Here is a 15850-nt window from a genome sequence, read left to right on the forward strand (position 1 = left end):
TCGATCTTTTACCTTTTTTCTTTGGAGGGATATGTCTACTCTAATAAGCTATTTTAAAAACGGACGCGTGATGCATTTCAGTATTTATTTCATTATTTCATTTTAACGTGAAACCATTTGGTGATGGGGAAGAGCATGAAGTGATAGTCATTTGTTGGCTTTGGGGGGGAGTGTGGTGACCGAAAGCCGTTGTGTCGGCGTAGGCTATATCATAGTGCTCCAATCTTAAATCATTTTATTTTTGTGGTAGAGCCTTTGGCAATCAGCATATGTTCTCTCCGTCTCTGGTAAGTGGGGGAGGCGGAGAGAGACGGGCTGTGGGAGAAGGCGGTTTATTACCCGTGGAGCAAAACACAGTTTATTTAGAGGGATGAATCGTATGCATTTTTTGCAAGTGGACTACAAAACTAATTGTTGACTGCAGTATTTGGCGTATTTTCTCTGTGGTGAATGATACAGAAAGCCATCACTGCTGAGCAAGGCGCCCACCAGACCACTGCAATTTTTGAGCAAAGATAGACTGGCGTCGTCTTGCGGATAGGCGACTATGTCAGCATATGGCATCTTCTGAAGGGAAGAATCCACGAATCCTTTGCATTTTAGAATGTATTTTTAGCAGAATGCAGTGACGGGATTTTGAACCCAGCATCATTAGCCTACGCGGTTTCCGGTTCCTAGCTGGTGTTTCCCCATTGCAAAATTATCGGAAAAAGCAGCGGATCCCGATGGCATGGACACTTACGCAAGGTCTGCCGCGCCGCCGTGCTTCTGGAGCCTATTTGCTGTCTCTCCCTTCAACCCAGCTCCACCGCCATCGCCCCGCAGCCCAGAGAGCCCTGCCGCAACGCGACCAGCGACCACCGAGCCAAAGCAGGCGGCATGAGGCTTGATTCAGTACATTTATCCATGCTGGTCATCGGGGTCTCTTTCGCCTGCTACTCCCCGAGTTTGAATTCTCTGCAGGACCAGGCTTACAATTCCGCGGTGGTGATCGAGGGCAAGGTGCAGTCCGCGCCTCTGAACGACTCAGCCGAGGCATACCGTGTGAATGTCAAAGTGCTGGACTTGTGGCCGCGGAACAGTGGAGGTCTGGAACGGGAGCAGCTCGTCACCGTGGGGGAATTCGGATCGGAGGCTCTTTGCACCACAGTGATAAAGAATCACAAGTATATTTTTTTCATGGACCCAACTGATGAGCCTCTGGTTTTCAAGGCATCGTATGCTCCCCTAGACACTAGTGGGAATCATCTAAAAAAAGATGTTGGGAGGATCTTGTGTGAAAACTGCGGTAAGTTTATTCTTTAATCTTGACAGTGAAGTCGATCCTGGCAAAGCACATCAAATGATTAGAACTGTAGGCTAATTCATTCAGTTGCAAGTGGCCATACGTTCTCCCCTTGTCAACATAGCTATAGTCTGCATGTGGAATAGTGATTTAAAGATGTTTGAGAGTGAGTAACAGATGGGAACCCATGGGGCGTCTCTGCAGCAATATTCGACAGGCTAAACATTTAGGCGAGTGGTTTCCATAGGCTACATGATACGGTTGATATACACACACACATGCGCGCGCACACACACACACGCACACACAGGCACTTGACATGTCGTAAGATTCCAGAAATGCAAGGCATGGATCATTTGGTTGATTAAAACTATACATTCATTACCCAAGGTGCAACATAGTCGTGGCTTTGCTTAATAAACATGAGGTTTGATGCAGTAGGCCTACACGCACATGCGTATAGTATATTTATTATCGTGGAAATCATTTCTTTCTTCAAAAATGATTAGAAACTTCACCGTGATACATTTACAAAACAGTGGCAATAGTAGATGTCAATAAAAACAAATATTATTTCCTTAAATCCATGATAACGTAGACTGCATGTGATCTCTAAAATCCCAGGCAAAGTTGGTCTCTCTGCCGGTTGCTGCTTTGCGCTTGTGCTAATGAAAGCACTGGGCTTTCATAGCAACTGTTCCGGCAGTAGATGCCTTTAAACAAGTTAGGACGCATTGAACCTGTACTTCCCCATCCCAATCAACGTCATATATGCGTATCTCTGCGTAAAAGGAAGAAAACTGCTGTGGTCAAGGGGTGAAATTGATGTGCGCACAAGCAGAGGCTGTCATGGTTATGATGGCTTTAAGCCTGTAGGCTCTGGCCCTTACCCATATATGTTCAGATCCGGACAGTAAATAAGCGGCAGGTCTACCGTAGGATACTATCCATTGAGAGAAATAGGCATAGTGGATGGTGTAGGACTTGACAACGTGCAACCATAATCAAACTAACACAACTAGGCTCTCCTGACTTCCTTGACTTCGAGGAAATGAATGTATTTCCCATAATTGCAGTTATCTTATGTCTCTGTGTGAACAGTCTGTCCGGTCTCTGCTGAAAATATTATGATCAGGCTCTTATATAATGTTTCCGTTAAACAACAATAGTGACGCTGAAGAGCAAAATGGCAATTGAAACCCCTGTCCATGGTGCTGATTCTTTCGCGCCGCAACCGACCAGTTCTCTAAGACCGAAATGGGCTGGGCCTGACGACCTTTCACGAAATGATTCAAATCATGAAGGATCTCCATTTTCCCACCGGGAATGGGTCTACTTCTGACAATTTTTTGGTCCATAGTTTTATACCTTACTCGTAGTAGGCTTATAGCTTCTGGATATTAGACTGGAGAAAATGTTTTTTTGAGATTTCTGAATATAGAGTTTATGTTTATTATGAAGTGCCACCATTACAACTAGTGAGGTGCTGGATGGGTGAGGAGAAGGACATTTTAAATTGATTGTCCTGAGTAAACATTGTGACACTCCAGGTTCAGCATTTAGCAGCATCTCTCTGTTCAAGCTTTAAGGAGGCACCATTTGTTCCTCACTTGATTGGTGAGGGGCTGCTTGTGCTACTAACAAGGACAGACTGCAGTTTCTACCAAAGGGAGTGAGCGTAGCTATTTATGAGCTCATTTCCTCTTAAGTTAGCATTTTAGCTTTTAATATTGGACAAGGAAGTTAATCCAGTAAACTATAGTCCGTTATTAATCCGCCTGTTTTGCTAATATCATTTGGTGTTATTTGTTTTAGAAGTGTGCTGAGATTTGAGAGGTCCCAGTTGATGTAGCTGTGGTAGCACCGGATGACTTTGTTCCTCTCTGGATTGACAGTCAGAGACAGACAGAACCGACACACGAACTGAGTGGGATTTCAAATACTGTATGTCACGTCTGCCTTTTAGCTCACATTTTGGGGTAAGAATATCCTTTTTGTCAGTCCCTTATGCCTGGGCCTAGATTGAAAGTCTCTTTGCAGGTAGTGTGGAGGGGGCCACTAGCTTTTTGTCTAGCCATACACCCCATGGAGGAGACCTACATATTAGCATCTTCTAGCCCATGTATTTGTGTGTGTGTGTGTGTGTGTGTGTGGGGGGGGGGGGGGGGGGTTATTTGTGTATCTGCTCGGTTCTCATCCTTGGTTGTAACACTGTATGAATGTTTGTTGTCTTTTTTATAGCAAGCATTTCATATCCTGACAAACATCACATAAATAAGTACCAGCACATATGATATGAAGAAGAATAGAACTGCACAATAATGTTTGCATGGCACTGGAGGCAGGCATCTACTCCCACTGCAGGTCACAGCTGCAGTGAGGTGAGAGACATGGATTTGCCCATGGCTCTCTGTATAACAAAGTGGCAGGTAGCCTATCTGTTAAGAGCGTTTGGCCAGTAACCGAAAGGTCACTGGTTCGAATCCCCGAGCCGACTAGGTAAAACCCTGATTGCTCCTGTAAGCTGCTGTGACTAAAATGTTAAAATGTAACCGAGCACAGCTATATGGCACCAAACATGAATAACGTGTTGATGGAGGCAGGGAGCTCCTGCTACAGGAGGATGTCTGATGCCCATTTGCCTCAACAGGCAGGCCTACTGGGAACCAACATGATGGAGTGGGGTACCGAACAGATAGGATCTGGTTTTCAAACAGGCAGGATTTATGGATGGGTATGACAATGGGAATCTGAGGTTAAGAGGTGTGATTTAGTACGGTCAGGATTCTGACGAACATATAGTGTAGACCCATTGGGCCAATAGGATAAAGTGGATTTTGACAGGTTGGGATGAGGACACCTGTTGGCAGAGACCTGTGGAATTCTCAGGAAGGGCTTGGTATTGATTCAGGTCACACACGATGATCAGTGTTTGTGTAGGTTGTTGTACATGTTCCCTGGGTGATGCATTTATGCACTGAGCCCTTCTGCATTTCCCCTCTAAACTCCAGGACTCTGTCAGCAGCCAGAGCACCAGCTACGGGGCCATTTTCAATGGTCTATCTCTCTTCTTCCTTGATCGCTCATGCAATTATACACTCACTCATATTGACTCACAGATCTGCATTTCACTGTTTCCGAAGACTTGGAGTTACATATTTTATGTTGTAATTTTAGCAGGCACTCTTATCCAGAGCGACTTACAGGAGCAATTAGGGTTAAGTGCCTTGCTCAAGGGCACATTGACACATTTTTCACCTAGTCGGCTCAGGGATTCCATCCAGCTTCTCAGTTACTAGCCCAACACTCTTAACTGCTAGGCTACCTGCCACCTACACGCTATTACAAGTAATGGAATGAGTCAAAAAGGAACCTCAGTCAGAGAGCCCTGACCATCAAAGGAGTGTTTTGACCTTTGATTAAAGGTCTATAGTAATTAAAGGTTAAAAAGCACAGTTAGAGCCCAGACAAACAGGGTTCATATGAAGACATAGGAGTTGTTTATGGTCAGGGACAGGAACATTAGCTACAGTATTTGTGTAGATAATGCCACTGATGAATTCTCAACCATCGGTGGAGGCTAAAGATGATATCTATAATGATCAATGGTTTCTGTTGAAATGTACACGTATTTTCCCATCATCACAGCAGTCCTGTGCTGGTTATGGGGTTCTCCAGCATCAGGTTAGGTCAGTGTGTCCAGGCCCTGTAGGATCAAAGAGCTACTGAGGGTTATGAGCCAAAAGGACTCCATAATATCTTGTAATTGACAGCCCAGAAAGGTAATATCTCATATGAGATATTTCCTTTAATCCACTATCAGAGCTATACAATTTCTAACTTGTTGCTTACACTGCCAGGCTGCAACACATTGTTGTAATTCTGTAGCACTTTGAATGTATTTGGTTTATTCATGTCAGCTTCTTAGTTTATCACAGTTGGTGTATTGAATGACATGGCCTCTAATTGATATTGATCTTTACTAATTCATCTGATCTTATGTTCTTGGCTGTTAAATACTTTTTCTTATCCGTAGATCACAGTGTGTTTGCTTGGCTAGGTCATGTGGGCTCCCGAGTGGCGCAGCGGTCTAAGGCACTGCATCTCAGTTCAAGAGGCATCACTACAGTCCCTGGTTCGAATTCAGGCTGCATCACATCCAGCTGTGATTGGGAGTCCCGTAGGGCAGCACACAGTTGGCTCGGGTTTGGCTGTCATTGTAAATAAGAATTTGTTCTTAACTTACTTGCCTAGTTAAATAAATGTGATGTGGTTGGGACTGGTCCATTGTCCAATGGTCACAGTCATTTGAGAATAACAGGTCCATTTGGGACAATATTTAGCAGTTTATGTGCCATGTTTGACCTTTTCTGCTTCACGACTCAGTCGTTCTCAGTAGACAATGAAGAATGCATTGCGTTCACCACATAGAGGCAGTATATGATCAGGATTCTGGGCAGCCAGGAAACAGACCAAAACGTTCTTTGAGTCCAGCTGGAACGTCAGTCAAGCTGTTTTCTTTCCCTCCCCACAGATTTGAATACTAGCTTACACAAAACGCAAACAGCGCCGTAGAGCCAACCTGACGTTCATATGCAATCCAGCTGTGGCCAGTGGCCATGTAATTAGATCTCTCACAATCACACATTTATTAAGTTTAGAAGCAGACTATTCCATATCCTCTATCCTTGTGGAAATACTGTAAATGTTTCATGGGAAGCAACACAGAGAGATGACTTTGCTATGGGTTACTTGTGTGTGTCTGAGAATGTGGTAATTGTTCGACGTGTGTGTACTTGTGTGTTTTTGGCCAGACCTTCAGTCATCCAACTCCAACTGTGTGAGAATAGCTGTCAGTCATGTTGATCCCTCAACAGCCTTGACGTTCTATTACAGGATCCGTGGCTTGTTTACCTGCTAGTTTCCCTTCATTTGGTGTCCTCCACATCCAGCAGCCTTTAATGATTGGCCGATGTCCAGCAGTGGCTGGAGGCTGATTGGGCAGTGTCATGTGGTTGTGTGATGCTTATTGGCCAGGGTGCTGGGACTAATTGGCCAGTCTCCTGCTGCTGATAAAGGCGGCTGAAGTTTACCCTTCCTCTTTAATTATTTAGTCATTCTCTGCTATCTTGTGCTGCACTCCCTTCCTTCACAAACCCCAGCCAGTAAAATATCAAATTCAATATTTAAATCATCCTATCCGGGCACAGCATGAATGGTCTCAGAATATGTTCAGGGCTGACTCTGTATCTACTCTGATTGGATGTACAGCTACAGCACCGATTTAATAACAGTTGATGTAGTTACTTTTTGTGACAGTGAGTTAGTGTAGCCATTTGAGAATATTGATTAATTTATGTGTAGTATGTTTAGGTTTGTGTTATTGATCGAGGTAAGTGGATGAGAGATAGAATGTTACTGTGTTTAATTGCCTGTGTTTGTGTGTGTGTGCGGGGGGGTTTAATGAGGGTAGCTCTGAGAATTGATTTACCCAAGCCAGCTGCTCATCAACTATTCATCAGTAACTCTGTGTGACCTACCGCCCGGCCGCCTGCCTGCTTTCCCACTGCAGTATACCATCTCCATAAGCACATCATGCCTCTAAAGGACAGCACAGGAGGTGACCTTTCACAGCAGACTCACTCACTGTCTTCACCCCTCTCTCTCCCTGTCTCTCCCTGTCTCTCTCGCGCTCTCTCTCTTTCCCCTCCCTCCTCTTTTCTCCTCTCTCTCCTCTCTTTCTCCCTTCTATCCCTTCTCTCCCTCTCTCCCCTCTATCTCCTCTCTCTCTCCCCCTCTCTCCCTCTCTGTCCTCTCTCTCTCCCTCTCTCTCCCCTCTCTCCTCTCTCCCTCTCTCTCCTCTCTCCCTCTCTCTCCCCTCTCTCTCTCCTCTCTCTTCTCTCTCTCATCTCTCTCCTCTCTACTCTCTCTCCTCTCTCTCCTCTCTCTCTCTTTTCTCTCCCAACACTTGATGTTCTCTCTCTCCTCTCCATCTCCCTCTCTCTTCTATATCCTCTCTCACCCTCTCTCTCCTCTCCCGGCCTCTCTCTCTTTCCCTCTCTCTCTTCCTGTCTCTCTTCTCTCTCCTCTCTCTCCCACTCTATTCTCTCTCTCCTCTCTCTCTCTCCTCTCTATCTCCTTTTTCTCTCATCTCTCTCCTCTTTTTACTCTCTCTCCTCTCTACTCTCTCTCTCCTCTCTCTCTCCCACTCTCTCTCCCTCTCTCTCCCCTCTCTCCTCTCTCCCCTCTCTCTCCTCTCTCCCTCTCTCTCCCCTCTCTCTCTCCTCTCTCTTCTCTCTCTCATCTCTCTCCTCTCTACTCTCTCTCCTCTCTCCTCTCTCTCTCTTCTCTCTCCCAACACTTGATGTTCTCTCTCTCTCCTCTCCATCTCCCTCTCTCTTCTATATCCTCTCTCACCCTCTCTCTCCTCTCTCCATCCTCTCTCTCTCTCATCTCTCTCCTCTCTTTACTCTCTCTCCTCTCCCAGCCTCTCTCTCTTTCCCTCTCTCTCTTCCTGTCTCTCTTCTCTCTCCTCTCTCTCCCACTCTATCCTTTCTATCTCCTCTCTCTCCCACTCTATTCTCTCTCTCCTCTCTCTCTCTCTCCTCTCTATCTCCCCTCTCTCCTTTTTCTCTCATCTCTCTCCTCTTTTTACTCTCTCTCCTCTCTACTCTCTCTCTCCTCTCTCTCCTCTTTCCCCACCTCTCTCTCTCTTTCCCTCTCTTTCTCTTGTTGTCTCTCATCTCTCTCATCTCTACCACTCTATTCTCTCTCTCTATCTCCCCTCTCTCCTTCCCCTCTCCTCTATATCTTCCTCTCGCCTCTGTCTCTCTCTCTCTCCCTCTCTCCTCTTTATCTCCTCCATATCTCTTCTCTCTCCCTTTATGTCTCGTCAATCTCCCATCTCTCCTGGCTCTCTCCTCTATCTCTCTCTCTCACTCTTTCTCTCTCTCTCTCTCGCTCTCTCTCTCCTCTCTCTCCTAATTTGGAGTCTGTTTTGTTTTCCGGAAGTTATAATACAGTTATATCCTCTTTCCAATTCAGGAAGTACATTTAATTAAGGAGGCTGTAAACAGCCTGAATGTCTTGTCAGACATGCATAAAAAATAGACTGTGTAGACAGATATGGAATCAGCTGTTGCATTAATTGAAACCAGGTTATGAAATCTGTGTCTCATTTCTATGTGGTAATCCTCTGCACGTAGCACGGATCCCTTTTTAGGACATCCCCACTCTGTGTCAACATTGTGTAATCTTGTAATTCACCTAATAGGAAGGAAAACACCCAGGGTCATTCCTCCACAAGATGTGTGTGGATTCAGATAGGTGTGTTAATTCCCATTGTGCATAAGCTGTAATTTTGCGTGTCCGTGAGCCTACTGGTATGCTTGATTTTATGCGTCTGTGTTAATGCACTTACTTGAACTTGTTGGTTCACATTTGTTTGGTTATTTATGCATTAGTATAACCATGCAGACATGGAAGGAATTGCTTGTGTGCATATGCCTGTGTGTGTGTCTGTCCGAGTGGGTCCTCATGACTTGTAATAGTACACTAGATACAGGAAGTTACATTTACATTTAACATTTAAGTCATTTAGCAGACGCTCTTATCCAGAGCGACTTACAAATTGGTGCATTCACCTATAATATCCAGTAGAACAAACACTTTACAATAGTGCATCTAAATCCTTTAAAGGGGGGGGGGGGGTTAGAAGGATTACTTTATCCTATCCCAGGTATTCCTTAAAGAGGAGTTGACTCCAACAAAACGACCGGAACAAAGGACTATGGGAAAGGCAACTGTTTGTGTGCAGCGTGACAAAGTGTTGAAAAGAGGGTCTGCCGGCACTCCCGCTGGGCACCTCTTGGTGCAATATAAGGGACTTGTCCGGCCATGTTCACCCCACACATGTTACATATCCTAAGAGAGGGTTTGTTTCCTTAGGTATGTTGTAGGTGTGGATTGAAGTGTGTCTTAACATGAAACGCCTTTAAAAATAATGAATGACTGTTTAGTAGTGGTGGGTGGTGGACCAAGACGAAAGTCCCTCTGCATCAGTGAAGTGGACACTTTCCAGTTGGAGGCACAGCTCTGATTCTTTATGGGGGAAAAAGGCAAACACTTGAAACGCATATTCTAAGCACAATGAAGGTATTGCTAACTTGGTCCTTTCCTAACCACAATAAGTTATTGAATGTATGTAAATCTGTCATGGCTCAAAGAGTAGGCGCTAATTACTCATATCTTTATTGGTAGTAGTTGTCAACATCAGGGACTTGTCAGCACTTTGCCCATTTTGCAGCATCATGTCTCTCACTAGATATCTGACAAAACAATGGCGTGCAGACAGACAGACAGACAGACAGACAGACAGACAGACAGACAGACAGACAGACAGACAGACAGACAGACAGACAGACAGACAGACAGACAGACAGACAGACAGACAGACAGACAGACACAGACAGACAGACAGACAGACAGACAGACAGACAGACAGACAGACAGACAGACAGACAGACAGACAGACAGACGGACGGAGTTGAATGTGCTTATCAACAGCTAGCCTTGAGTTTTCCTAATCAAGTTTCCAGATCAATTCTAATTCAGGGCAAGCATTCCTGAATGTTTATGTATTTTAGAAAGAGAGAGCGCTTTTCAACCATGGCATCATTGGAAATTCTCTCTCATTCTTCTTTCTTTCTCTCTCTCTCTCTCTCTCGTACTTCTCTCTCTCTCTTGTTCTTCTCTCTCTCTTGTTCTCTCTCTCTCGTACTTCTCTCTCTCATTCTTCTCTCTCTCTCTTGTTCTTCTCTCGTTCTCTCTCTCTTTCTTCTCTCTCTCGCTCTCTTTCCTCTCTCTCTGTTGTTCTTCTCTCTTTCTCTCGTTCTTCTCTCTCTCATTCTTCTCTCTCTCGCTCTCTTTCCTCTCTCTCTGTTGTTCTTCTCTCTTTCTCTCGTTCTTCTCTCTCTCATTCTTCTCCCTCTCGTTCTTCTCTCTCATTCTTCTCTCTCTTTCTTCTCCCTCTCTCGTTCTTCTCTCGTTCTCGTTCTTCTCACTCTCTCATTCTTCTCTCTCTCTCATTCGTCTCTTTATCTGTCTTTCGTTCTTCTCTCTCGTTCTTCTCTTTCTCTCGTTCTTCTCTCTCTCTCTCTCATTCTTCTCTTTCTCTCGTTCTTCTCTCTCTCTCTCATTCTTCTCTCTCTCTCGTTCTTCTCTCTCTCATTCTTCTGTCTCTGCCATCTCAATGCTCACTATCTTTTTGCATCTCTTTTCCACAACTATCGGGCCTCAACTTGTCTTTTTTCTTTCTTTCCCTCTTTCTCTTTTTCTCTATTCAGGCCCTTTCCCAGTATCCAGCTGAGTGTTACATATGTGCTATTTGTCATAACTGTTGGAACATTTGATGGAGAATGCTGAAGAGTTTATTAACCTGTCTAGTTGTTCAAAACCTGCTTTGGTGAGACTAGTCCTGGGACTCAATCACTGTCTGTGTCAGAAACGTTTCTTTGAATTGAGTGGGAGATCCCGCCTTTCAAAATTGGTGTACATGCAATGATAGATATTAGTTGAAAATGTCAAATATATTATGTCTTTGTGAGTAAGAGGGAGTGTGTTTTTCAGTGAGCTGGAGGTTACTGTATCATTTCCCTCCTCCTTTATTGTTTCCCTCCAGTGTGGCTTCTACTCATCATTTAGCTGGTGTAATCTGGACTGGCTGCAGCAACGTGTTTATCTTCCTCCACAAACAGGCCCTCTTTCCGTCTGGTCCCTGCTCGGCTTGTTGTTGAAAGATAGAGAGCAGAGTGTGTGTGTGTGAGATGCGCTGCTGTGTTCTAGCTGGCCCCCAGACCGACACACTGACCCCATCACCTACAGCATGAACTGGGAGAGCCTATAGAGCCATCACACCCCATTCCTTCAGTGGCTCCTACTGTGTTCTAGCTGGCCCCCAGACCGACACACTGACCCCATCACCTACAGCATGAACTGGGAGAGCCTATAGAGCCATCACACCCCATTCCTTCAGTGGCTCCTACTGTGTTCTAGCTGGCCCCCAGACCGACACACTGACCCCATCACCTACAGCATGAACTGGGAGAGCCTATAGAGCCATCACACCCCATTCCTTCAGTGGCTCCTACTGTGTGGATTTATTGCTTTTAATGACAGAATGATATCCCTTACAGAGATCTGTAATGACAGAATGATATCCCTTACAGAGATCTGTAATGACAGAATGATATCCCTTACAGAGATCTGTAATGACAGAATTATATCCCTTACAGAGATCTGTAATGACAGAATGATATCCCTTACAGAGATCTGTAATGACAGAATGATATCCCTTACAGAGATCTGTAATGACAGAATGATATCCCTTACAGAGATCTGTAATGACAGAATGATATCCCTTACAGAGATCTGTAATGACAGAATGATATCCCTTACAGAGATCTGTAATGACAGAATGATATCCCTTACAGAGATCTGTACTGACAGAATGATATCCCTTACAGAGATCTGTACTGACAGAATGATATCCCTTACAGAGATCTGTAATGACAGAATGATATCCCTTACAGAGATCTGTAATGACAGAATGATATCCCTTACAGAGATCTGTACTGACAGAATGATATCCCTTACAGAGATCTGTACTGACAGAATGATATCCCTTACAGAGATCTGTACTGACAGAATGATATCCCTTACAGAGATCTGTAATGACAGAATGATATCCCTTACAGAGATCTGTAATGACAGAATGATATCCCTTACAGAGATCTGTACTGACAGAATGATATCCCTTACAGAGATCTGTATTAACCTAGTCACAGTTAGTGTTGTATATGATATTAACAGAGCCCTTTCTATTTCACTTTCCTTTTTATTGCATCTGTATATTCCACACATGGGATGTTTTCTTTTGCTGCTCATTGTCAAGGCATGTTTCTCCTCACTGCCTCACTGACAGTAAACAAGCCTCGTATCACGCATGCCTCATCATGCGTGAGGCATGAAAATAACTGTTCCTGGTTATTTTCCTGCTGGTATATTTTGAGAAAGTTATACAATTTCTCCACTACTATACTGAGCTAAAATAAAGCTTGCTAGGTGGTTATATGTTGTGTTAGACACAGTGGCAGTATGGCTCGAAGGCAACCCCATCACTACATCCATGCTGACTCACCATCTTGTGGGAAAGCCCAGAGCTTATGCCTGCATGGGCAACCCTGCTATGATAGTACCCAGCTAGCACATAACGTTCTAACATACATATGTATCTTACAGCTTGGTGAGAGCGTGGTTGTCCTATGGTTATTTTGCGTACAACCTTTGCACAACTTTGTGGGAATGGTGCAGGATAGTCGCTTGGGGTTGGAACATTCTCAGCATATTTAAGGAACTTGCCAAAAAAAAAAATGTAATTGGTATTTCATTACTTTAACATAACGTTTCCTAAAAATGTAATTACAATTTTGGTAATGTTCTAGGAACGTTCTCCAACTGGTTTGACATTGGGAATGTTCTCAAAAAGTTCAGAGAACATCAAGAAACAATGTTTTTCTGTGGGAATTTCAGTACTTCAGCATAACATTTTCTGGAGGTTTCCTCATGGTACTATTTAGTCATGTTGGATCATTGCCGGAGGCTTTGGGATGCCAACCGCCACTGACGACTCTGGGCTGCAGGCCGCCACTGAAGACTCTGGGCTGCAGACCGCCGCTGAAGACTCTGGGCTGCAGACCGCTGCTGAAGACTCTGGGCTGCAGACCGCAGCTGAAGATTCCGGGCTGCGGACCGCCGCTGAAGACTCCGGGTTGCGAACCGCCATTGAAGGCTCCGGACTGCGGAGCGTCGCTGGAGGCTCCGGACTGGGGAGCATCGCTGGAGGCTCCGGACTGAGGAGCGTCGCTGGAGGCTCCGGACTGAGGAGCGTCGCTGGAGGCTCCGGACTGAGGAGCGTCGCTGGAGGCTCCGGACTGGGGAGCGTCGCTGGAGGCTCCGGACTGAGGAGCGTCGCCGGAGGCTCCGGACTGAGGAGCGTCGCCGGAGGCTCCGGACTGAGGAGCGTCGCCGGAGGCTCCGGACTGAGGAGCGTCGCCGGAGGCTCCGGACTGAGGAGCGTCGCCGGAGGCTCCGGACTGGGAGGCGTCATAATAGGTTCCGGACTAGGGACCGTTTCTGCAGGCTCCTTGCCATGGATCGTCTCTACAGGTTCCGTGCCATGGATCATCACTGGAGGCTTCGTGCCATGGATCATCTCTACAGGTGCCGGGCCATGGATTATCCCTACAGGCTTTGTGCCATGGATTATCCCTACAGGCTCCGGACCATGGATAATCCCTACAGGTTTTTTGCCATGGATTATCTGTACAGGTGCCGGGCCATGGATCATCACTAGAGGCTTCGTGCCATGGATCATCTCTACAGGCTTTGGACCATCGATTATCACTGGAGGCTTTGTACGTGGAGCTGAAACAGGTCTCACTGGACTGGGGAGACGCACTGAGGACCGAGTGCTCAAAGCAGGCACTGGGCGTACTGGGCTATGGAGGCTTACTGGAGGAAGAGTGCGAGGAGCAGGCACCGAACGTACTGGACTATGGAGGCGCACTGGAGGGAGAGTGCGAGGAGCAGGCACAGGATGTACTGGGCTATGGAGGCGCACTGGAGAGAGAGTGCGAGAGGCAGGCACATGCTCACCACAATAAGCACGGGTAGTTGGCTCAGGTCTCACCCCTGGCCCAGCCAAACTACCCGTGTGCCTCTCGTTCCTCCCCGGTAGGCCACGATACTTGTCCAATACCTGTTCCCCTGGGAGGCGCTCCTCTCCTGCCCCTAACTCCTCCAAAACCCAAGATATACTCCTCCTTATCTCCTTAATTGTCCATAGCTCCATATCACGCTGCTTGGTCCCTTGGTGGTGGGTAGTTCTGTTACAGGCATTGTATAGAGGAGACCAAGGCACAGCGTGTTGCGTGCTCATAATATATTTTAATGAAAAATGAACACTTATACAAAAGAAACAAAACGACAGCAAACAGTTCCGTCAAGCAACATACAACTAAACGGAGAACAACTACCCACGAAAACTAAAGGAAAAAAGGCTGCCTAAGTATGGCTTCCAATCAGAGACAACGATAGACAGCTGCCTCCGATTGGAAACCATACCCGGCCAAAACATAGAAATACAAACATAGAATGCCCACCCTCTATCACACCCTGACCTAACTAAACAGAGAAAAAACAGCTCTCTAGGTCAGAGCGTGACACTCTATCCTCTATCTTGTGTGTTTAGGTGTGTTGGCCGCGCCCACTAATTGGGCACACCTGATCCTAATGAGTGCTTGTTTCCATTGAAATGGGTTCTGTTTGAAAATATTAAAATGAACATGAGTAAAAAAAAAACATGGCATGCTTGCTCCATCCTGGTGGCATAGTGGACTCATTCCATGGGTAGAGACCAGAAGATCATAGGTTCGAGAGAGAACATTAATAACATCTCCCAGGAAAAGTTTTAGGGAACCATAGTGAAATGTTCTCAGAACAGGCGACATTTTCACTTCCGTTCTCAGAATGTTTAAAAAACGTTCAGTTTTACCGGTCAGGAAACCTATGGTTTTGTTACCAGAACAACTTCCAAGGAACCAAATGTGCTAGCTAGGTAGTGTGCCGTTTCTGTTCTGCTTTGCTTTGCTCTGCTGGTTTGGATGGCGTGTTTGTCCACTGTCCCTGGCACTGTGTAACTGTCTCTCAGTGGAGCTGGTTGTGAGTCACGGGCTCTGTTGGCATGGAGAATAGTGCTGTCCTGTTGTTGGAGAGCTGCGCGGGGACAGTATAGTGTGTCGGAGCTGCCTGCCTGTCGCTGTGAGACAGCCCAGCCGCAGCCCCTGCTTCCTGTCCCTGTTCGTCCATCAGAGTCCTGTCCGTCCGTCAGAGTCCTGTCCGTCCGTCAGAGCCCAGTCCTGACACACTCCTGCCCCCGTGCCTTTTATCACCCCCCTGCTCATTCTATCTGAGAGAGAGAGAGAGAGAGAGAGAGAGAGAGAGAGAGAGAGAGAGAGAGAGAGAGATCTTCACTGTGACATGTTTGTGCTGCTCTCAGAGCACATTCCGGAGATAAAGGAGGAGCCGAGAGACGCTGATAACAGCTATAACTGTTCCCATGTTTCTATTATCAGTCCAAATACCTCCCAGTTTTATAGCTTCTTGGCTGTGATGTCAGAAGCTGTACTGAATTTCTGTTATTAACACGACTGATGCAACAGTCAACTCTCCAGCCAGGGAAACAGAACACACTCTGAGCTCCAGCTGTAGTGGTCATCAACTATTTCTAATTCAATGTGTGGCTGTATGTGCTGTGTAAGGGTATCTACATGGATGCACCTGCTATGCATCTGTGTTGATGTGTGTGTGTGTGTGGGTGTGTGTGTGGGTGTTAGTGTGTTTGCCTTTGGCTGTAAGAGGGTGTACACAGCCATGTGGGTCTGAGGGCACTTGGATTTAGTAAGTGTTGCTCTCTGGTGAGAGCCCACATATGTGTTTGTGTGAAGG

At 45.9% G+C, this 15850-nt stretch overlaps 1 protein-coding gene across 1 annotated transcript in view; it reads left to right on the forward strand.

Annotated features, from left to right (window-relative positions):
- Positions 1 to 866: 866 nt before the first annotated feature.
- nrg2a (neuregulin 2a) overlaps positions 867 to 15850 on the forward strand; it is a 145483-nt gene continuing 130499 nt past the window's right edge. Inside the window, exon 1 of the mRNA XM_029770014.1 lies at positions 867 to 1288. Within this exon, the coding sequence (XP_029625874.1) occupies positions 880 to 1288 (409 nt within the window). The 5' untranslated portion in view covers positions 867 to 879. The remainder of the gene's footprint in view (positions 1289 to 15850) is intronic.

This window comes from Salmo trutta, chromosome 12 (assembly GCF_901001165.1).
Source record: "Salmo trutta chromosome 12, fSalTru1.1, whole genome shotgun sequence".
Lineage (NCBI taxonomy): Eukaryota > Metazoa > Chordata > Actinopteri > Salmoniformes > Salmonidae > Salmo > Salmo trutta.